This window comes from Sturnira hondurensis, unplaced genomic scaffold (genome assembly GCF_014824575.4).
Source record: "Sturnira hondurensis isolate 20B ecotype Veracruz unplaced genomic scaffold, ASM1482457v3 Scaffold0000942, whole genome shotgun sequence".
Lineage (NCBI taxonomy): Eukaryota > Metazoa > Chordata > Mammalia > Chiroptera > Phyllostomidae > Sturnira > Sturnira hondurensis.
The window spans coordinates 322,278-347,079 of NW_028073573.1; the positions used below are offsets into that span (position 1 = coordinate 322,278).

Here is a 24,802-nt window from a genome sequence, read left to right on the forward strand (position 1 = left end):
TGGGAATCAGGGGGCAGGGAGCCCCAGGAGTCAGGGCGGGCTGCGGGGGCGCTGCAGGCAGGCAGTGGGGGAAGGGTGGAGATGGCTCCCGAGCATCTCCAGACCCATCCCAGCGCCCCGCCGCTGGTGGGAGGAGGCGCGGAGGGAGCGCTCACTTCTCCAGGGGCTGCTCGCCTTCAAGTGAAAATGAGGGAGGGAGCGCTGTAGAGGGTGGCGGACAGGCGGCCGCAGCCCCAGCCAGCCGCTTGGCGGCCAGGGCGCGGCTGGAGGGCGGTGGCGGCGGCTCCTCACTGCACCAACCTGCGGGCTCGGGCTGGCTCGGCTGCGGCGGCCCCTCCCACCGCATCACCGTCTTTCCAAGCTCAGGCTCCGCCGGACCCTGGGTCCCAGTCTGTGCCGCAAGAAGCCCGGGTGCAGAGCGCCCGCTCGGGACGCCGCCTGCAGGTGACAGTGCGGCCACACCGAGCGCTCCGGCACTTCTGCCTCCCGGAGCAAGCTCCCTTCTGTCCCAGACTCCCTGTCGTACCCACCCATCCTCCCTCCTTTTTCCTACACCCCTCTCCTCCCCCGACCTCGCCCGGCCCACACCCGGCCCTGTCCTCCGGTGCTACCCCTCCCTCCCGGCCGTGCGCTCCCCGCGCTCCCCGAGCCCGCCCATTCCTTCTCCCGCTCCCACCCAGCCTCCCGCTCGCCCTCCGTGCCCCGCTCTCCGCGACCATCCCAAGCCCGCGCGCGCCGCCCGCAGCCTGGTCATGTCAGGATGGAGATCCGGCAGCACGAGTGGCTCTCGGCCTCCCCGCACGAGGGTTTCGAGCAGATGAGGCTCAAAAGCCGCCCCAAGGACCCCTCGCCGAGCCTGACCCGAGTGGGCGCGAACTTCTACAGCAGCGTCAAGCAGCAGGACTACAGCGCCAGCGTCTGGCTCCGGAGGAAAGACAAGCTGGAGCACGTAAGGGCGACTAGCTCCCCGGGGGCCTCGACCCGCACCTGCCGCGCGCACACCCACCTACCCCGGAGGCGGCCGGAGTGCGCGCACGGCGCTCGGGGACCTGGGCCGCTGGTCCGACTCGGAGGCAGGGCGTCCGAGTCCTCCTTCCGATCCGAAGCGTCTCCTCCCGCACTTTCTTGCCTTAATGACCGGGTGGTGGGGAGGGAAGGGGAGCTGCCTTTCCCGGGACTGCCTGGCCGCCGCCCACCTCGACCTCCCCGAGGGTTTCCCCGCTGTAGGGCTCGTTTGCACTGTGCCTTGGGGTGCGGGGTGACAAGAAGTGGAACTGCCACAAGCGTGGTTGGAGGAACCCGTGTTGCGCAGTACTGGGCTTTACAGGGGCTTTTATGCGCGTCTTCGGAAGCTATTTAACTCCGTCCACAAACTAACAAATTAAAAAATGCGTAAAGTTGTCTCCGCTGGCGACTAACCCTAGGGCCATGTACCAGCAGAGTTTTCTGCAGAGCGACCTCTGGCACGAGCCATTGGCGACCCTCTTTACCTGAGCCCAACTCGGGTGAGATTGGCGGGTTGCCAGGGGCAAGGGAAAAGACAGAGCAGATCGCCCAGCTCCTTCAGGAACACGCCACTGTGGGGGCGGGGAGGAGCTGAAGGGCGGGGACCTCCACTCCCATTCAGCGCAGGCTTCCCGCCAAGCAGATGGGCTCTTGGCTGAGCCACTAAGGCTCCTAATTCTAGAAGGAAAGTCTCTCCACGGAGGCGTTTAGTGTATCCACAACTTCAAACCTGACCCATCAGCATCTCCTTAAACCAAATATTAAAATGAAATAAAGAGATATCACAAGAGAGCAGCACAACCCACCAAGGGGAGGACGGGGTTTCTTCCGCGGGGCTGCGTAATCTAAATCGAGCCTGCTCCTGGAGTGTGGAGGTTCCCTTGTATTTGGGTCACGACGCCAGTTATGCTAGAAAGGTAGGAAGGAGAACTTCTGGAACTCGCACGTCTCCCAGCGCGGCACCACCTGAGTCCCATTTGCACCCTCCCCCCACCCTTCTGCTTTTCCTGGGCTTTGCTGAGACGCTAGGAGGGAGCCTGCCAAAAGGTATTTCTCTTACACTCTGAAAGGAAGGTCTCTACCTTTCCTCCAAGGGCCTGCTAAAGTCACTGAAAGCTCAAATGCAAAGCTTTGGTTGGGGGGAAGGCCTCTGTCTTGTGTGTAGAGAACCATTTCCTTGACATCAAAAGCGTGTCTCATCCTTAAGACCAGGGACGCCCGTAACTGAAGATTGCTAGGATGGCAAGTTGTTGGAGAGGCAACTGTATCCACTTAAAAACGCGAGCTCTAGAATTAGCACAGGTGGCGCTATTAGTTTAAAGGGGAGCAAATGGCGTCTTCATGTAATTTGGCCCTTAATGCTGGCACCTGGTTTTGGTACCCGGCAGCATGGTCTGGCCTTAGGATGGTGATGCATCCTCATTTCAGCTTCCCGCGGAATGTGTGTTCATTGGCAGCTTGTGCTTTTAGCTGATCTCTTTCCGTCATTCTCTTACTGAAAATCAATAGTGCGATCATCAATAGTGCAGTCTCCTATGAGTATGTCTCCTGGAGTCACTGCATGCATTATATTGAAATGGTTGCCCCCTACCCCATTTAGATTTACATTGAAAGTATGAAGCCATACTGGTACCAGGTAGGCCAGGGAAGTGTCACTTTTCTGGACAAATAGACAATGCTCAGCCAGCCACTCCTGAGAGCTAAAGACCAGGAAATGGGAATCTGGTAGTTTGGAAGCACGCAGGGATCTAGGCTTTCTTCTTCACTCAGGTGCTCCTGAAGAGAGCATTGCATTCATTAAACAAACACACACACACACACATATATATGTATATATATGTTTATATATATACATATATATGTATATACGTAGGTTTATACGTACGTATGTACATATATAAATCACCTCATTTGTTATTTAAATTAACATAGTGTGTTTGTTTGCTTTCTCAGATACATTTCCTGAACCGTATTCTGTTTTCCTCTCTACTTGCTTTTAATTCAAAAGGGGGCTTTGCTTAAAAGAAAAATTTTTGTGATGTTCTTTTGCTCCTTTGAAACATGTACAGACTTTTAAATGTTTAAATAATATTTATGAAAGCATTATGAAAAAATTAAATTAGCATAAAAATGTACATTTCTCTGAATTCAATTTCTGGGTGTTCAGAATATGTATCAAATGTTGGGTGCATATTAGGGTGTTTCAGGTAGTTTGATGTTAATTTCAAATTGGATAGTGGAAATTAAAAAACCCATAACAAATGTTATCTAGTGTATTATGGCCACACAAAGGGCCAAAATGTAATGCTGACTTTATTATAGACGACGTTCTGGACATATGTTGCGGAGATTAGGATGAGTGTGTCACGTAAAGTTCAAAGGTGACGGTAGTTTAGAAAAAACACCCTTTATTCTGTCTAATCAGCTGGATGACCACTGATTTTTATTATGTTAAAAGTGAATGAATAGTTGTTATAGACATCATTTGCATGAAAGCAACCCACTGTTATTTTGCTGGTGCTTTAAGAGTCAATCCAATTTTAAGGGCAAAACTAAATTAGGCTTCAGATGACCCAGGCCCCAGGTCACTGCAGTGACGGGACTCCCTGAAATGAAACGTTGGGCCGCGTGTGGGCTCTGCCCAGACACCAGAGGTGTTGCTTCATCTGCAAGTCAACAACACAGGGAAGGCTGACAACTAAAGACTAGATTTCCGCCCACTTGGCTAAAAGTCAGGATGCGTAGCTTCTTTCTCCTGTTCTAGTGTAAGGACTGTCCCCAGGTTGGACAAGAGGAAAGGGTTGGAATACTTCCAGCCCATCGGTAACTCTGATTCCTGTCAATCATTGCTTGGTTGATAATTAAGATGAACACCCATGCAGAAATAAATGTACATGAGGGAATTCTTCCATTCTTAAGTCACGACTAGAGGCTACTAGGAAGACGGATTTATATCATGGATTCTGGACATTGAACTCCACTTGGAAATTTCAGGGACAGGTAATATTGCTGGCCATACGCAGAATGTTGTCATATTAGCTAGAAACAGAGTTTTTGGTTCTTTGATGATTTTCCTTCCGGGTCTGCATCGTGATGCCTGTGGCTTTAGAAGGGTTGGGTTTGGGAAACAACAGGAGTCTGTTCTCCGGAGGATCTGTATTTACTTTAGATACAATGTAAAAGTGAACTCTGTGGTCTAGCAAAGCTGGAGAAGCGCATGGACGCTTCTCCAACGCCCCAGCCCCCTCTGCTCAGCCATCCCTGCCTGGGTCCCTTTGAGGTCACCATTGCGTGTGGTCTCACTGTCCAGAGAACAGTGTGACATTAGACGAGTGTCTGTTGGTGGTATGTGGCCTGTTTGAACTTCTTTTTTTGTCTTATTCTGCAGAGTGAGAGAGGCTACTCTGCTTAGACACCGGGTTTTATGTCAGTTGTGCGTGTGTAGAAGTTCCCGGATGCCTTGTTTTCTCTCGTGCATATTCCGTCTGCTTTGCCAAAGCATGGATAAGAGCGGGGCTCAGCGTGGACAGACCTGAGTTTAGACTCTGATTCTGCCTCTTAGCAGCTCTGTGGTCTTCGGCAAAGTGCTCACAGTCACCAGGATGAACATTCACAGTCCTCTGTAAGGGACTTGCAGGTTTGTTGGGATGATCCAAGGAGATGCCGTGTTGACACGCAGGCCCCTGATGTCGGGGACTCAACATGACAAAAGTGTGTGTTCCCCTCATGCTTCCCATCTGTGCAGGTTGACAGGGGACTTGGTTTATTTGGGCCGCTATAAGAGTACATTGGGCTGAGTAGCTGATGCACCACAAACATGAATTTCTACAGCTCTGGAGGCTGGGAAGTTCAAGATCAAGGTGCAGGCAGGTTTGGTGTCTGGTGAGAGCCTGCTTCTGGGTTCATAGCAGCCCTCTTTTTATTGCATCCTCACAAGGTGGAAACGGTGAGGGAGCTCCCTGGAGACTGTTTGAGAAGGGCACAAATCCTATTCACAAGGGCTCCACCCTCATGACCTAGTCACCTTCCAAAGGCCCCACCCCCCGAATGCCAGTACACTGGGTATTAGGATTCAACCACTGAATTGGGGGGAATAGAGGTATCTCATTCTGGGGGAATACAAAAATCCAGTCTATAGCAACAGGGTATTTTCCTCATTTTAGTTGTCTGAGCTGATGGAAGCTTCCTCCTGTTTTCATGATTGTCAAGGTTAGTTAAAGGGATGCCGGTGAGTCATGTCATGCTTCTCACTATTTCCACCCAGAAGTGCTAAACCCTGTGATTCCTTTTTATTGGCCAAAGAAAATCTCATGGCCAAGGCTGCTTCAAAGAGAGTGAGGGCGCTGGCTGGTATGGCTCAGTTAGTTGGAACATCATCTTTTGGCTGAAAGGTTGTGGGTTTGATTCCTGGTTGGGGCACATGACTAGGTTGCAGATTCAATTCCCAGTCCTGGTGCGTGTGTCCCCTGGTACAGGTGTGTATGGGAGGCAGACAGCCAGTGCCTCTCTCTGGCATGCGTGTTTCGCTCTCGCTCCCTCCTTCTCTTCCTCTCTCTCTAGAAGCAAAGAAAAAATGTCCTCGAGTGAGGAATGTATATATTCTTTCCTGCAAGGGTGGGAGAGGAAGAGAGGAAGGCAGATTCAGCCAACACCCAGAAGAAAGAGAAAGAGAACGTCCAGGACTACTAGCTTGTTAGGACGACCACGACACATACAGCGCCTAGCACAGTGCATGGCCCATGCTCCGTCTCACCACGTGGTGCCCATAAGTATAATTTCTTCTCAGACATCGCCTGGCTGGCTGGCTGGCCGAGCCCTCACACTCTACCCAAAGACCTCCCACTTTTCCAATTGGAGATCAGCCCGTCTGCATAATAGTCCTGGACACGGGGTATATGGGTTCTTCAGCCAGCAAAGCCACTCACCACCTGGAGCCTGTTAGGCTGCCTCCTTGCCTGGCCTCCAGTCTGTCCCCTGGGGTCCTGACTCTCTCCTGGGCAGTGGGCCCCACTTGCTCCCCGCCTGGCCATTCTGTGGCCACCAACTCTCTTCTTTCTTACTCTGCAGGCTCTGCTAGCCGAGACCAGCTCCTTGCTTGGTCCCCAACCCCTGCTTTCCTTTCCAGCTCTGCACACAGTGACTCAGAAAGCCTATTTAAAATTAAGAGAGAGAGAGCAGCAGAGAGAATGGGTAAAGAGTAGAAGATAGAATCTTCAGTGTTCACATTCGTACGCAGCCTTAGTACCATGCCTGATTTAGTAAGTGCCTCACTTAAAAGAACTGTCTCCTCTCTGTGTGAATTTGCACCTGCTTCAATAGAGTTTATGTTGCCAGTGAATAGTAAATAAATGCCAAGTGCACGCATGCCTCCTGGAATAAATTATTCACACGATGAGCAGAGAATAAATGGATTGGAGCAGATCTGGTTGCCGTGGTCTGGGCTATCATTATGTGACGCTATTTATGTCCCGTAGAGCAGATTCACAAAAGTATTGTACCCCATGGAGCCGATCGGTAAAACACCAGAAGATAAAGTTCAACCTAAGGGAATGAGTTTGCAAATGTTCCATTAAAAATCAATCAAGCAAACAAGCAGCAAATATCCTTTTCTAACTTTATGTATTGTTGGCCTGACTGGATCATTTCAGTCTGGCAAACATTTACAAACATTAACATTTACCAGGATTATTTGCCGTGTGGTTTTAGAGAAACCGGGCAGACTTTAAAGCCCAGGCCGAGGCAGAACGCCGCTCTCTTTGGTTAAGAGACAGAAGTTGGACTGTCTCTTGAATGTGTTCTGATGGATCTCCTTGTCATGTCCATTGTCATGTTCGTCACTCTTGTAGGTAGAACATTTAATCCATCCATGGACGTCGCTCGCCTTGGGCCGGCCTTTCAGTTTGTTTTGAAGAACCTTTGACTTCTTCAAACTCTGCTGGGTGTGGCTTGTTGATTTATTTCAACATCACCCTCTGTGATATCGTATTTAATATATTTAACTCGAGATGCTCAAGTTATTGTACTTAAGATTTCTTTCCCCCCTTCTTCCATACCTATAATAGCCACATACCAACTTCTGGCTAGTTCCTCTAAGAAGTTTTTACTTCTCTTTATAGACATCTGTATTTATCTCAGGTCTAAACCTACATGACAGTTTTTAGTTCTTGTATTTTTAGTCCAGAGATGGAGAAATCTGAACTTGTGGGCTAAGGCTGTTATGTTTTGTGCAAAATTGGCTAATGGCGGGTAGATGGGCAGAGGTAGACCTTGTGAGAAACTCGCAGCCCAGAAACTTTGCTTTCAGTGTGTGTATTGGGGACATTTGAAGCCACTGAATTGCCTAAGAGTCACACCCGCACAGATTGTGCTGTGTGCGTGTAGAAGACAGCGTAAATGGTAAGCACAATGCAAATGCAAAACCATGGTGGTTCAGAGACGGACCTTTTCTTGCCCAAAAAAGTACACTTCTGCTTTCTCAGAAACAGAGAAAGATAGGCCCAGTTCCTAAACTCACATGTCAAGCCCTTAAGCTTGGCACACTTCCCAGGGAGACTTACTCATGTGCATTGGAAAACCTCACTGCTGTGTTACCCATGAAGCGGAGCTGCCTGACCAGGTATCGTGAAACTGGCTGCCACGGCCACTGGGTGATAAATACGGTCCGTTATTCTCTAAGTAGACAGCAAGTCTTGTGGACATAGGGTTCCTCTGAATAGCCATTATTGTGTCCCTGCCAATAAGTCACTAGGTCTGATGCTTTGACAACACGAGGAGGTAAGCTGAGAAGACAGGCCTCATGGAAATAATAATTTACGAAGCACTAACTGGCCAACTTGTTATTATCAGCCATTGATTGGAAGTATCTTGTATGTGAAAGACACTTTGTTAGGAGAGCATGAGTCCTTCATTGAACAGGCATTTACATGACGTGCAGTGTTCCAAGTGGGACAGAACATGCAACAACAGAGCAGGGTGCCTCTCTCAGTGTGTTAAATTTTATAAATACAGTTATAATATAATTACAGGGCTGTGAATAATACAGAAAAGTGCAGAATTGTATAAAACCCTGCCTTCAAAGGTTTTGTTTAGGCAAGGATAATATACAGCTAAAAAATAAGTAATGAATCCTTTCACATACAATGATAACATATAGTAAAGTTGTATTTATCCCACGATGCAAAGTTGATATAAAATTAGAAAGTTAATTAAAGTAATTTATCAGATTAACAGAATGGAGGTAAACCCACATGATTATCCCAATAGATGAAGTAAAAGCATTTGATGAAATTCTCTACCTGTGAATGATAAAATTCTAAATGACCTGGAAGTAAAAAGAAACTTAAATTTTCTGATAAAGGATTTCTTTAAAAAGTCAGAGTTAATGGTAAAATATTGAAAAATTGTGTAGATTGAGAGACAGGAATGTCAACTCTCATAACGTCTGTGCAGCATTGTACAGGAGGTCATGGCCAATGCAATAGGGCAAGAAATAGAAATAAAAACATAAGAATGAAAAGGAAGTAATAAAATTGGTATTATTAGCAGAGGACGTGATTGTGTACATTTGAAAATCCAAAATAAACTACAGATACAGTTAATGAATTAATGATAATATCTTTGGGTTTATCACAGCCACTGGATACAAAGTCAATATAGAAAATTAAATGAGAAAAGATCAGTTCCAAAATAAAACTGAAAACCATGAGCGTTTCTACTAGCATGAAGATATCAAATACTTAGGAATAAATCTAGCATAAACGTTTCAAATCCTTAACGAGACTGGTAAGGTCTCTTTAATTCTCTCCCAGACTGATCTATAAATACAATTTCAATGAAAATCCCAACAAGTTTGTGTGTGTTGAAAAATGGATATAAAAAAATTTTAAATATTTTATTTATTTACTTTTAGAGAGGGGAGAGGAAGGAGAAAGAGGGAGAGAAACATCAGTGTGTGGTTGCCTCTCATGGTTCCCCTACTGGGGACCTGGCCTGCAATCCAGGCATGTGCCCTGACTGGGAATCGAACCAGCGACCCTTTGCTTCATAGGCTGGTGCTCAATCCACTGAGCTACACCAGCCAGGGTGGATATAAAATTTATATGGAGTTGCAAAAGGCCAAGAATAGCCAAGACAGTTTTGACAAAGAACAGTTAAGTGACTGCTCCAGATAGCAAAACTTATTATAAAACTAGATTAACTTGTTTTAAAGCTAAGTTAATTAGAGCAGGTTGGTTTGATGCCAGGATAAGGGACTAGATTAGTCAACAGAGTAGAGAGTACAGAACAAACCTGTGTATATTTTATTGTTGATGGGCACTTGATCGATGACAAAAGTGGCAAGCACAGAAGTGCTGTGGGAACGATGGTCTTTTAAAGAGTGATGTTGAGTCAGTTATGAAGCTACATTAAAAATGGATCTTGTGCCCTGGCTGCTGTGCCTCAGTGGGTTGGGTGCTGGCCTTGTGAACCAAAGGGTCGCCGGTTCGATTCCCGGTCAGGGCAAATGCCTGGGTTGTGGGCCAGGTCCCCAGTGCAGGACATGTGAGAGGCAACCACATATTGGTGTTTCTCTCCCTCTTTTCTCCCTCCCTTCCCCCTGTCCAAAAATAAATAAAATATATTTTTTAAAAATGGACCTTGATTTTTCTTTTTGCCATGCACAAAAGTCAGGTAGATATGCGCTGTAGAACTAAGTTAGAAAGTGAAACATTGAAACTTCTAAAAAAATAATATAATAAAAAACCTTCATCAAGTTGGACTAGGAAAATATTCATAAGAAATTTAATAATCCAAATTTATTAAGATTAGTAAACCGAGCCCTGGCTGGTGTAGCTCAGTGGATTGAGTGCGGGCCTGCAAACCAAAGGATCGCAGTTCGATTCCCAGTCAGGGCACATGCCAGGGTTGCAGGCCAGTTCCCAGCAGGGGACTCACGAAAGGCAACCACACATTGATATTTCTCTCCTTCTCTCTTTCTCTTTCCCTCTAAAGATAAATGAATAAAATCTTTTTAAAAATTAGTAAACTGAGCTACATTAAACTTAAGTAATTCTGTCTATAAAAGAGTCCATTAAAAGAATGAAGAAGCATGCTACAAAGCAGAAGGATATATATATTTTTTCAACACACATTCTGACAGAAGGTTTTAGCCAGAATATATAAAGAGCACCTACAGATCAATAGGAAGAGCATAGACAACCCAACAGAAAAGTGAGCAAAATGTTTAAACAAGAAAAGGTGCTTGAGGTCAACAGTCACCAAGGAACTAAACAGTTAAAATCATACACCATTATACAGTTATCAAAATGGCATGAATTTAAATGATTGACAGGAACAAGTTTTGATGAAAACGAGGAACATCTCTGGCTTTCGTAAGTTCTGGTAGGACTGTAGTTCATAGGGCCACTTTGGAGCACTGTTAGCAGTATCTGGTAATAGGAACACAGGTATACCTATGACTCAGCAGTTTGAAGCCTGCATGTATCAAACAAGTATGTGCTCATGTGCACCAAAGACATGTACTTGAATGTTTATTGAAGCTTTATTTAGTAGTTTCCAATAGGATGTATCCATAATATCCAGTATAGTTGAATATTTCAGTTTCTAATATCTAATATCCTAATATGCAATATAGTTGAATGGATAATGAATTCTAATATATTCATACAATGTAATATATTAAGCAATGAAAGGAGTTTAATTATAACCCTACATATCTCTCTCTATATATGCATTAATGTGGATGACTTTCAGACTTGATTGAAATGAAGACAGATATATGAGTAGACTGTAGGATTCAATTTGTGTGGAAAAAATAGGCAAAGCTGGATTATGGATATAAAAATCAGAATTAATGACTACTTTTGAGGGTAAAACGGTACCAAGGAAGCTTCTGGAGGATCAGTAGTGTTTTATCTCTTTTTTTAGGAAGTGGTTACAACGCAATATTTATCAAGCTGTACACTGAAGGTTTGTGCACTTATATCTGCCATACTTCAATGATAGCTTAGTAGAAATAAGTAAAATGTGGATGGTATCCTTCCCTTGCTTCCTGCTTGTCCCTGGCTGTGCCCCTCAGACTGTGCCTCTAGCCTGTTCTCTCCAGCGCACAGACCTTGGGTCTTGATGCCTTCCGTCATTGTTGTTTTCACGTGGGTGACCCTTACTTGTCACCTCCCCGATGTGGCATCCTGCATCCTCGCTTCTCCTCTCCCACCCCTTCCGGCTTGCAGCAGCCTTCCATGTTCTCCCTGATAAATATTTCACACTGTGTTCTGATGGTGTGTTGTGTCTTTTCCACTGGACCGTTCCTTCTTTAATAAATCCTTAATGAGCTCCCTTCAGGAGCAGTTGTTTAGTGAATTGTAACTCCTGGGGCTGAGAAACCTTGAATCACTCCTGTCCAGAGAAGGTGGTCAGAGGAGGCTTTGCCCTGGGCACACATTGGCATCGGAACTTAGGTGTCCAAGAAGATGCACCGCTGGGTGGAGGGTTGGCATAAGCCAAGGCTCTTGAGTGGAATCTTGGCAGCAAAAAGCATGTTCGGAAGAAGAGTGAGTTAACTAGTATGACCAGAGGGCAGGGTTTGCTTAAGGGGACGTTGGCTGTGAAGTCACATGGTAGATCAGGACAAGACCGTGGAAGGTTTGAGAATTTGAATGGTAAGCTGAAGATGTTGGGCTTTATTCTGTAACAAAGGAGAAATATTTAAAGAAATAGACACTTTATTTAGAGAGTTCAGGCTTCGGAAAATCTGCTGGTGGCATGGGGTGTCTAGGAATGAGAGCTGGAATTGGGGTGCACTGTCCAGGTTCTTTTAGGGGTACAGATGGGAAGTCAAAAATGTGTGGCAGAAGTAATAAAGTGGAGGGCGGGACAGATGCAAGAAATATTGTGAAATACGAGTTCATGGGGCTTGGTGCTTTGTTGGGTGTGGGGAGTCTGAGAAAACTCAGCCATGCTGCAGACATTTACTGAGGGCCCGGGATGCCCCAGGCATCGTGACTGGTGGGATGGATGCACACACAAGGATGAACAGGGAAAATTGCAAAAACCGCTTGAGGGTTGGAATTCTGCCCTGTGCATCTTGGTGCCTTGGACCCAAGCCACGGTTACTCTCCTGATCCATGATACCAATATTAGGATGACTTTCATTAATGAAGATTCCAACTCCTGCTCTCTGCAAGGAACTGCGCTTCAGGCTGCAGAAGCTTCCCATGACTACGATTGGGCCTTTGGCCTCAGTTGCATATGATCCAGCTCTTCAGAACTCGACCTAGTTTTCCCCTTTAAACCTAAAGCCTGGTTAGGTGTCCCTCCTGTGTGGCCCCATAACATCCAGGGCAGGCATCTTTTATTACCACTTAATGCGGTGTTTCCTTAATTGCCTCATTCATGGTCTGTCTTTCACCTTCCGTGGAAAATGGGAAGACAGCAATGCTGTCTTATTCACAGTGTACCCTTAATGCCCAACGCAGTCGCTGGTAGACATCCAGCACTGATTGACTTGACTTTTATTGACATAGTGGGTGAATGGATGAATGAATGAATGATTGAATGAGCGAATATGTGCTTAGGAGGGCGGGACTTACAAGTGAAAAAGCACTGAGTGCCGTATACTGCTTGCCAAAGAAAAGACATTAAATGCAACAAAAATTGACTAGAAAAAAAACATCAGAAGCTCCTTGAGAAACTACGGAAAAGGGTTATGATTAAATGTCAACAGGAGAAAATGATATATCAGGCAGCATCTAAATTATCCACAGGTTGAGATTCATTAAATTTGTTTAAGACTTGGGAAATGGGGGATTCTTGGCCACTTTAGTGGCCTAATGAAATGTCTAGTGCTATTACTCAGAGTGAACTTTTGGGTTTTAATTGCTATATATCTTCATTTTTATTAGTCAAGAGGTGAACATTAACTTCTTAACTTCTCCCCAGTATACGTTGGTATGGCTTGTTGTCATTTCTAAACCTTGCTCATTCATTATTTAGCATCGGCCCCGCTCTGGCTGAGTGCACTAGATTTGAGATTGTAAAACAGACTGCAGCATGGAGTGTGTCAAAATGGCCAAAATCCCCTTAAAGACCCGCCAGGCTTAATCCTTAAGAATCTCCCACTAAGATTTCCAGACTTGTCTGTTTCCAAACTTTTTCCACTCCCCACGATCTTCTTACTCTAATCCATGACAGGAGCACACACTGCTTTAAACCTGCCCTGTAAGGTTCCTAATTTATCTTTTTTAAAAAATAAACTTTTGTTTTGGAATATGTTTAGATTTATGGAAAACCTGTGAAGATAGTAAGGGCATTTCCTGTACCTCCCTCACCTATTTCAGTTTTCTTTCATATTAAATTCCAAACTCTAGGCCTTATCAGAATTTCATCAGCTTTAAAATTAACGTCTTTTGCTGTACCACAATCCAATCCAGGTCACACATTCTACTTAGTTGTTGGGTGTCCTTGGCCAACCTCTGGTCTGTGACAATTTATCATCTTTCATGACCTTGACAGTTTTTTTCCAGCTTTACTAAGGTGTAATTGACTACTATAATTGTAAGATATTTGAAATGAACATTGGGGTGGTTTGATGTATTATGTATGTATTGTGAAAGGAGTCCCACCGTCACGGCACTGAAAACATCCATCATCTCACATATTTATCTCTCTCTCTTTTTTTTTTTTTGGTGTGTGAGAAGATGTAAATTCTACTCTCAGCAAATTTCCATTATATAACAGGGTTATCCATTGTAAACACCATGTATCTATTAGATCCTCAGAAGTCCTTCATCTTATAACTGCAAGCTTGCCCGCTGTTAGCAGATTCTCCCCATTTCCTCCACCCCCCGTGGTTCTACTCGAGTCCTGGGAGTTGGACTTATTAATTTAGATTTTACATATTAGTGATACCATGCAGTATCAGGCCTTCTCCATGTGGCTTCCTTCACTTACATAATGCCTTCAAGTTCCTCCATGTTGTTGCAAATGACAGCATTTCCTTCTTTTTCATGACTGAATACTATTTCATCTCTCTGTCTCTCTCTCTTCCTCTTCAGTCATCTGCTGATAGATAGAAAACAACTTGAGTTGTTTTCCTGTCTTGGCTGTTGGGAATGATGGGGTCTTCCTTTCCTTTGGACCAACACCCAGAGTAGAATTGTTGGATCACTCAGTAGTCCTATTTTCCATCGTCCGAGGAACCTGTCCACTGCACACTGTTTCCCATAGTGGTGGCACCAACGTACATTCCCAGGACAGTGCACAAGGGTTCCCTTTTCTCCCCATCCTTGCCGACACATTTGTTGTTTTTGTTTTTTTTTTTGATGATGGCATTCTGATAGGTGTGAGGTGATATCTCATTGTAGTTTTTTTAAAAAAATTTTAGATTTTATTTATTTATCTTTAGAGGGGAAGGGAAGGAGAGAGGGAGAGAAACATCAATGTATGGTTGCCTCTTGTGTGTCCCCGGCTGGGAACTGGCCTGTAACCCAGGCATGTGCTCTGACTGGGAATCGAACCACGATTGTGTGGTTCACAGGCCCATGCTCAATCCACTGAGCTACGCCAGCCAGGGCTCATTGTAGATTTGATCTGCATTTCCCTGGTGATTAGTAACTCTGAGCATCTTTTCATGTACCTGTTGGCCATTTGTGTGTCTTCTTTGGAAAAATATCTATTCAGATTCTCTGCCTGTTTATTTATTAGGTTGTATTTTGCTGTAGAGTTGCCTGAGTTATTTCTATATTTTGGATATCAATTCCTTATCATATATGTGATTTGCAAGTATTTTTTTCCATTTGGTACATTGGTTTCTGAAAAAAAATTTATTTTATTTTAATTGTTGTTCAAGTACACTTTTCTGTCTTTTACTCCCACCCCAGCCCACCCTTGCTTTCTGAAACATTTTAATAATGGTTTCTTTTGCTGTACAGAAGCTTTTTAGTCTGATGCAATCCCACTCATTTATTTTTGTTTTTGTTGTCTCTGCTTTGGTGTCAAATCCCAAAAAAATCATCACCAAGATTGACATCTTGGAGTTTACTGCCTATGTTTTCTTCTAGGAATGTTATGGTTTCAGGCTTTACATTCAAGTCTTTAATCCATTTTGAATTAATTTTTGTGTCTGGTGTAAGACCGGGCTACAGTTTTATTCTTTTCCATGTGGCTGTCCAGTTTTCCCAGCATCATTTATTGAAGAAACTGTTCTTTTTTTTTTTAAATGACATTCTTTTCCATTGGTGTTTTCTTTTCTTTAAATTATTTTTATTTATTTATCTTTAGAGGGGAAGGGAAGGACAGGAGAGAAATATCAGTGTATGGTTGCCTCTTGTGCGTCCCCTGCTGGGAACTGGCCTGCAACCCAGGCATGTGCCCTGACTGGGAATCAAACCGCGATCCTTTGGTTTGCAGGCCTGCTCTCAATCCACTGAGCTACACCAGCCAGGGCAAGACTGTTCTTTTCCTTTTGTATATTTTTGGCTCTTCTGTTATAAATTAATCGTCAATTGACCATATTATACACAAATTTAATTCTGGGCTCTTTTTTCTGTTCTGTTGGTCTCTGTCTGTTTCTATGTCAATATCACACTCTGTATTGGTTTGAAATCAGGCAGCATGGTGTCTCCGGCTTTATTTTTCTTTCTCAGGATTGCATTGGGTATTTGAAATCTGTTATGGTTTCATACACATTTTAGAATTGTTTGTCCTATGTGTGCGAAAGATGCCTTGGAATTTGAATGGAAATGGCATTAAATGTGTAGATTTCTTTGGGTAGTACAACCATTAATTTTTCTGATTCATAAACATGGAATAGCTTCCCATTTATGTGTGTTTTCTTCAACTTCTTTCATCAGTGTCCTGTGGTTTTCAGTGTACAGGAGTTTAGCCTTTTAGCAGAAACTCACATGAGGATTTTTTTTTAAAGGTACCAAACAGCAAATGGATCCAAAAAGAAATCAGAAAGAAATCTGAAGACAATGAAAGGAACTACAGCACATCAAAGCATGTGGGATGCATTAAAAGCAGTTTTAGGAGGGAAGTTCAGAGCGATAAAGGCCTCCATTAAGGGAAGAGAAAAAGCTCAAACAGGCAACCAGCTTTACTCCTCAAGACAGTAGAAAATGAAGAAAAAGCTAGACTGAAAGTTAACAGAAGGAAGTCAGTAACAAAGATCAGAATGGAAGTAAGTGAAATAAAGACTGGAATGGAAATAAATGAAGAAACCAACAAAAACTAAAAACTGTTTGTTTAAAGATAAACAAAATAAGCAAACCTTTAGATAGACTTCCAAGAAGAAGATGGGAGATAACTCAAATAAAATTAGAAATAAAACAGGAGATAACTACAATGGATACCAAATACGAAGGATCATGAGGTCACTATGAACAATTAGACACCAAAAAATGAACAACAGAGAAGACCAAGGCAGAATCATGAGGAAATAGAACATTTTAACAGACCAATTACTAGTAAGGAGATTGAATCGGTTGTTACACACCTTCTAACAAACAAAAGCTCAGGACCAAATGGCCTTACTGATCAATTCTACCAAACATTTAAAGAAGAATTAATACCAATTCTTCCCAAATTTTTCAAAAAGTAGAACACAAAGGAACACTTCCAAACTTAGGAGTCCAGCATTACCAAAATCCAAACAAGGATACTACAAGGAAAGAAAATTACAAGCCAACATCACTGACAAACGTAGATGCAAAAATCTTCAACAAAGTATCAGCAAACCAATTCCAACAACGCATTGAAAGAGTCAGACACCACGATCAAGTGGGACTTCTTCCAGGATGCAAGGATCGTTCGACTTCCACGAATCAATGAATGTGCTTCACCTCATAAACAAATGCAGGCAAATAATCATATGGTCGTCTCAATAGATGAAGGAAAATCATTCGATAATATTACATATCCATTCATTGAATGTTCTGTAAATATCTAAGTCCATCTAGTCTTACATGTAGTTTTAGTTCAAGAATTCCTTATTGATTTTCTGTCTGGATGATCTAGTCATTATAAACAACGGGATATGGAGGTCCCCTAATATTGTTGTGTGGCTGTATATTTCTTCCTCTAGGTCTGTTCATATTTGCTCTCTATATTTAGGTGCTCCTGAGTTGAGGGCGGTATGTGTTCTGTCCTTCTCTATCATTAGGGGATCACATGTGTTGACCTCTTTTTTTTTTTAAGATTTTATGTATTTATCTTTAGAGGGGAAGGGAAGGAGAGGAGGAGAGAAATATCAATGTGTGGTTGCCTCTCATGAGTCCCCTGCTGGGAACTAGCCTGCAACCCAGGCATGTGCCCTGATCTGGGAATCGAAACAACGACCCTTTGGTTCACAGTCTGGTACTCAATTCACTGAGCCACACCAGCCAGGGCTTGACCTCTTTATCGTTGTGTAGTGACCTTCTTTGCCACTTACTGCAGTCTTTGACTTAATGGCTGTATTGTCTGATGTAAGTACACCTGCCCCTGCTTTCTTTTTGGTTTCCTTTCACGTGGAGTGTCTCTTTTTCATTCCTTTGCTTTCACCCTGTGTCCGTGAATCTGCAGTGAGTCTCTTGTAGGCCGTATCTCTATCTCTTTTCATAATCCATTCAACCACTCTGTACCTATTACTGATAAATTAGAGAATATAGTCCATTTACATTCAGAGTAATTATTCTTGTTAGATGAGGACTTACTATTTCAATTTTGCTCATTGTTTTCAGAGTTTTTGAAATTAATTTGCTTCTCTTTCTTTTGCTTCCTCATTTGTGACTTGATTCTTTTTGTAGTAGTATGCTTAGATCCCTTTCTCTTAATCTTTTGTGCATGTATTATGTGATTTTGCTTTGTGGTTACTATGAGGCAAATAAAATATGACATATATATATATATTTAAAGATTTTATTTATTTATTTATTTTTAGAGAGAGGGGAAGAGATGGAGAAAGAGAGGGAGAGAAACACCAATGTGTGGTTGCTTCTCATGTGCCCCACGCTGGGGACTGGGCCCTCAACCCAGGCATGTGCCCTGATCTGGGAATCGAAACAACGACCCTTTGGTTCACAGTCTGGTATTCAATCTACTGAGCCACACCAGCCAGGGCAAAATATGTTATATTTACAACAGTGTATTTTAAGCTAATAACAACTTAAGTTTGAACTTGTACTAAAGTTGTATATTTTTATTTCCCCTGCAGTGTTTTATGTTTTTGATGTCACTATTTACATTTTTACCTTAGCTATCCATTAATAAATTATTGCAGTTATAGTTATTTTTATTTCTTTTGCCTTTTAACCTTCATGCTAGATTAATAAGTGATGTGCCCTCCATTACTACATTAGAATATTCTGCATTTAAATATGTATTTACCTCTACCAGTGAGTTTTACACTTTCATATGTCTTCCCGTTACTAGTTAGCATCCTTTCATTGGAGCTCGAAGAGTCCCTCCGACATTTCTTGTAGGGCTGGTTTAGTGGTAATGAATTCCTTTAGCTTTTGCTTGTCTGGAAAACTATGTCTCCTTCAGTTCTGAAGGACAACTTTGCTGGGTGGAGTGTTCTTAACTGGCAGGGCTTTTTGTTTGTTTGTTTACAGGGTAAGGCAAAAGTAGGTTTACAGTTGTGAGTACATGAAACAATGTATTCTTGCATTATTAATTGTTATATATTTTTCCGTATGAACAACTGTAGACTTACTTTCTGCCCACCCTGTGTTTTAGCACTGTGAATATATGGTGCCACTCACTTCTGGCCTCAGAGTTTCTCCTGCAAAGCCTGCTGTTGGTCTGAGGTGGTTTCCTTTCGTACAGTATGTTGCTTTTTTCTTGCTGCTTTTAAAACTCTCTCCTGGCCCTGGCTGGTGTAGCTCAGTGGATTGAGCGCGGGCCTGCGAACCACATGATCGCGGTTCGATTCCCAGTCAGGGAACATGCCTGGGTTGCAGGCCAGTTCCAAGCAGGGGACTCACGAGAGGCAACCATACATTGATATTTCTCTCCTTCTCTCCTTCCCTTCCCCTCTAAAGATAAATAAATAAAATCTTTAAAAAAAAAAAAAAAAACCTCTCTCCTGTGAGAACTTTGACATTTACAGTTGGGTAATTGTCTTGGGTGGGCCTCTTTTGACACATTTTATTTAGGACTCTCATGGCTTACTGGATCTGAATGATGGTCTCTTTCCCAAGGTTAGGGGAGTTTTCAGCCGTTACTTATGTAAATGAGCTTGATTCCCCCTTCTTTGTCTCTGCTCTTCGGTCTCTGCTTCCTCTCTCTCATCTCCTCTGAGACCCTAGAATGTGGTTATTGGTCTGCTCGATGGTGCTCTATAAGTATCTTAAAATATTGTTAGTGGTTAAAGACCTCCCTCCCCGACCAAATATCACCAGCCCACTCGTGCTATCATAGCATCTCCAAGCAGAACCCAAAAAGCTGGGCAAAGAGAGAAGGAACTCCAGTGAGATAGACACTGAGATGCTTGAGGGAGTGTAGCACTCCGAGGACTCACTTCTGGCGTGGCATCTCAGCTGGGCCAAAGGGGGGGTGTGTGCATTGCACTCTGGAGTCTCCCGCCCCTCGTGTCAAGATGCCTCTTCCCAGCTATGGTCAGCCCGCCTGCCTGCTTGGCTCCCAGCAAGAAGCCAGGTACTTCTGGCTCACTCGTCCTTCTAACTGCCTACTTATCCCATGAATGTAGGCCTAGCGGGCGCTTATTCACAGGGGAATCTTGTAAACCAAAGAAGCCAATTGCCATTTTCGTTGTAGCTCTTTGCACGCTAGGAAGTGTTACAAAATGAGAGTGACGGCCAGATAACCATTCCTAGGGCTTCGCTTGAGTGGCTCATGAAAGAAACGTTTTACTCTCATTCTACCTATTTTTTTTAACAAAACCAAAGATCGATAGGGTGTTTATATATCCTCTGAGTGTAAAGAAAGATGAAAGGAAAGGAGATGCCCAGGGACCATGTGGACTGGGTGCCATAAATCTGACGGATTGGCGTCAGTACCGCTGGAGAACAAGCCATGAACTGCACGCCAGGCGCCTTTGAGAGGCAGGCCTTGCTCTCTATGCCTTGCGTATAGTTTGCCTTTCTTACCTTTCAGGATCACTTTTTTCTATTTGGATACATCACTTCCCCTGGTTTTATATTGGGGTTGGAATAACTACCCCAGAATTGGTAGTGAGATCAAGGAAAGGAAGTTGAGAGGCGGGGGGATCTGAGTGTTAAGGGGACAGGCAGGCAATGAGGCTTGGAGATCCAGACACACCTACGGGGGGAGGCGGGGTATTCACTGGAGTTTAGTCTTTTATCTCTTTCCCGTGTTTATACGGCAGCAGGGGAGGTGTGCCTCGTGCACAGGGCAAGATGAGACACTTGCCAATGTGGCAACTGCTAAAGAGTCTCTGGGTTTCTGATTAAGACCTTCACACATAATACACTTGGTTGTTATTATTTGCTCACATAGTAAAAGGCTGGTGAGAATGAACATGTATTCCCTTTACTTAGGACCTTGACAAACTATTTCCACAGAGCTGCTGGTCAACAATGAAAAATGGATTGAACATTTTTTCAGTGATAGAATTACTTAAAAGGAAAGTTCAGTGTCTTTCATGCATCGAGAATCCTGACTTCTTATTTCCATACATTAACTCTGATTCCCACTAAAATAAACAGGCCACTGCCCCGCCCTGCACCTGTTCTGAATCTCTCGCTTCCCTGTTTCACACTAAATATCAGAACATAAGTGGACTTCAGGGCACACTGGTGGGTGGTTGTTTGTGCTGTTAATCTATAAAGAAATTTCCTTTTTTGTGTGTGAGCAGAGTAGATTTATGATTACATTGAGACTTATTTTAGCCATTGGGTTTTTTTGAAGGAAAAAGAGACATACTATGTTCTTTGCCTGAATGTGATTCCAAAATTACTTGTCCGATCTGAGTAGGATGTTAGGTGAATGGATTTATCATTACAGAAATGTTTATGTCTATAGCTTGGGGTAGTTCTCAACAAGGTGTAGAAATCCACATGGGTGATTTAGTGTTTGATTCACCGTCACCATCTCCACAAGGCAAGGACTGTCATTCTCACGAGGAAGGATCTTTCTGGTGCAGCACCTTACTAAAAAGAGGTCGGGGTCACAGCAAAGTCGCCCTGAAGCGTAGAGGCCCGCTGGCCCGCTGGCCTTGCTCACTCCTGCACAGCACCCACCATTCCAATTTCCGTCTCAAAGTTTACAGCCACTCCCCTGGATCGACTCTCAGGGCTGCTTGTCAAAATTTAGAGCAAATCTGTGAAATCACTGAAGGGCAGTGCTCTGCCGTCCTCACAGCTTTTCTAAACCAGAAACAAAATTTTGAGCTTTAGGATTTGTAGTGAGGAGGGGTCACAAGAATGTCTAGACATCAGCTCTTCTCAGAGCTCAATTGTCAGGGGAGAAGTAAGGGACTCCAGGGGCAGGCTGTTCCTTCTGGGGACGGGCCACTTGCCACGGGCACCGCCTCCCGCTGCCCACCAGCACCTGACACCTTCAGACACGCGGTCACAGCCCTTCTCCTGAGTTCCTGAGAAGGAAAACAAGAACATTTGTACGGTCTCAAGCAGGTGCTTACATATTTGTTTCTTCACTCTTGTGGGGTGTTTTTTTAAAGCCTCTTACATTTTCGACGTCTACAGTTGTGTCTGCGGGTCTCTTATGATGCTGTCACTTTGCTCAGATGCCCTGGGCCCCGAGGGTGGAAGGGTAGCGTTTCTCTGCAGGCTGATCGGCATTTGGACGTGGAGGGGCCTGAACTGCAGAGCTGAGAGACAGTGGCCGTCACCTTGTCTGTCATCCCCAGGTCAGACGATGAGGATGGCATTTGTATTCCCAGCTCAGATGGTAAGTCTCTCTTTCTCTGGTCCATTACGTGAAGTCATGGAATCCAGAGATGATGCCCAGAACCTTCCCATGGTGTCGGTGGCGTGCAATAAAATTGCAAACGTATTAAGAAAATGTGCCCTTCGCAGCCTTTCTTACAAACAAACCTTTATTTAGAAAGGCACTTCTGATGTCTAATTAAATGTTCTCGTTACAAATAAACCTACTTCCCCATTGTTCTGGCCTCCTTAGAACACAATAAAAAGTACAGACTCACTCTGTAGTTTTTTTAGGGGAAATAGCTTTAAAATATCAGTTTAATTTCATATTAAATGTTAATTTTTCAAATTTTAAATTCCATGTTACGCTTCATTTCAGCGGTAAGAAAATTTTAAAAATTCAGACCAATTAGAAAAACTAGTTTTTAAAAAAGTCTATGTGAAAAATTAAAACCTAAACCACCTTTTCCCCAAGTCCTCAAATGGTATTTTTTAGAGATGTAAATTTCTAAAGCAGAGATTGATAAACATAGATGCTTAAAAGTGAGCTCAAGCTATGAGATCACTTTGAAGAGGGCTTAGAACTCAGTTTTAGATGTCACAGTATAAGGAGCACTTCCACAGATGGAGGCAAGAACTTGACAAGAACCCTGCCTTATAAACGCTGGGAGTTGGTCTGTCTGCCATGAAAGGGTGTTAAAGAATGTTCTGGAATGAGGACTCCTAAGTGGGCCTGTGAATTACAGAGTCCAAGATGGGGCTCCTTGTGCACACTGCAGTTCAACAGGCTCTCGGAGGGTACTTGTTGACACCCTTCTGTGTCCATTTTGGAGCGAGATAACCTCCTCAAATAAATCAATTGAGGAGAAACGGGTTGCTTCGAACAGACTTTATTGTGCAGACTGGTGATTTAGACAACACAGTCGGGGAGGTACCCATGGAGGCACAAAACGTAACGTTTCCTCCCACCTTTCTAGATCCTTCTGTCTGAGCTTATAGTCAGATTAGCACGGACAGACGCACAGGTGCCATGAGAATATGAGAACCAAAAACTTAGGAGGCAGTGGAGGTTTACGCCATTTTGGACGAAGGAAAAGGGGTTGGAGACACCAGAGGGAGACAAGGAGGAGAAAACACGTGGGAGTCAAATTCTTTCCTGGCCACTCAGAAACCAGGGGCACTGAGGGGAGGCCAGTGAACAGGCTTTGCTAGATTGTTCTTGGCTGCCGTGTTCAGTTTGCATTATGACGCTAAGGTGATGCTCCCTCCTTAGGCAGGTTTTTCTATTCGAAAAATAGAAAAACTATTTTTCTCCTATCCTTTAGGAGGGAAAGGGAGAGGGTCAAAGATTTTTTCTGAATCTTTGGTTTCTTTCTTTAAACATTCTTTTCTTAAAGAAAGATTTTGTTTATTTATTTTTGGAGAGGGCGAAAGGGAGGGAGAAATAGAGGGAGAGAAAGAAGAACGGGTGGTTTTCTCTCATGCGCCCCTTACTGGGGACCTGGCTTGCAACCTAGTCATGAGCTCTGACTGGGAATCAAACTGGCAACCCTGTGGTTCGCAGACCCATGCTCGAGCCCCTGAGCTACACCAGCCAGGGCTCTTTTTTTGTTGTTGTTGTTTATTTTTAGAGAGACGAAGGGAGGGAGAAGGAGAGAGAGAAACATCAATGCATGGTTGCCTCTTGCACGCCCCCTATGGGGGGCCTGGCTTACAACCCAGGCTTGTGCCCTGACTGGGAATCAAACCATTGACCCTTTGGTTTGCAGGCCGACGCTCAATCCACTGAGCCACATTAGCCAGGGGAAGTCTTTGATTTCTTAATAACCAGCTTAAAATAATCAGTAACCCCAAAACCATGTTAGGGGAGGCAAAACTTGGTCCCCTCATACCCTCCACATGAGATTCCTTCTGAACTTTTTCTTTAATTGTCTCTTCCTCCCATCTGTCTCACTTTTGTTGATTCCATATCAGGAAAGGGTCACATGTATTACTTTCTGTCCTTTTCTTTTTCGAGAGAAGAAATGTCAAGCATGTAGTATTTTCAGAAGTAAAACACAAAACTAGGAAACACTCGTAGCCCACTTATGATAGGTTCAGCCTTAGTGGCGTACTCAAACCAGAATGTCTTCACTAGTAAGGAAATTTAGTATCTCACGTGAAGAAGTTGAAGGGTTAGATAATTCAGCACCTCAACAATACGGCTGCGGTCAGCCACCCTCGCTCTGCCCTGCCCCAATTCCTGACCCACAGAACCCAGAGCACACAAAAATGGTTGTTGCTTAATGCCACTGAGTTCAGGGATGGTTGATTTCACAGCTAGAGATAATGGGAACATTTCCTAGAAAAAGAGGTCGTAGGCTTCATAAGTTCATCCCTTACATGGCCCATCCTGCTGCCAATGGCTTTACCGTAGACCAAATAAACCAAAGTACGAAGTAAGAACGGGAGAAAAAAGAAAAAAAAGGTAGAAAAGACGACAGAGGTAGGTGTAGATAACTATAAAGACGGACATAGATAAAGGCTCAGGTACATTATTAGTGTCACTGTTTATTATTAGACTTTGCTTCCAAATTCTTGGTAATACCCAGTTTACTCAGTTCATTAAGCCCTTTGCTACATTTAGTACCCTTTCTGCTGGTTTTTGTTTCTTAATGGAATCTACTTGTAGCATATTAGGGCCTGAGAAAAGAAGCAAATGTCATCCAAACTTTTCCTTAATTATCTCTTCTGAGATATTAATGTGCAATAAACACATGAAAACGGCTCATTGAACTAGCAGTCGAATAGATGCAAATCAAGAGGAAAACTGGTAAATGGTAAAAAGCCCTCTCTCTGATAATTTGGCAACATACATCAAAAGGATTAATATTGTTCATACCCTGTCTCCCAGAATTGTCTTCTCTCATAAATGTATTTGAAGGACATGGGTACACATGCACACA

General features: G+C 43.8%; 1 protein-coding gene across 1 annotated transcript in view; it reads left to right on the forward strand.

The window, feature by feature from the left end:
* Nucleotides 1–664: 664 nt before the first annotated feature.
* The window catches only part of PLD5 (phospholipase D family member 5), a 234,341-nt gene continuing 210,203 nt past the window's right edge, over nt 665–24,802 (forward strand). The window contains exon 1 of the mRNA XM_037057462.1: nt 665–949. Within this exon, the coding sequence (XP_036913357.1) occupies nt 761–949 (189 nt within the window). The 5' untranslated portion in view covers nt 665–760. The remainder of the gene's footprint in view (nt 950–24,802) is intronic.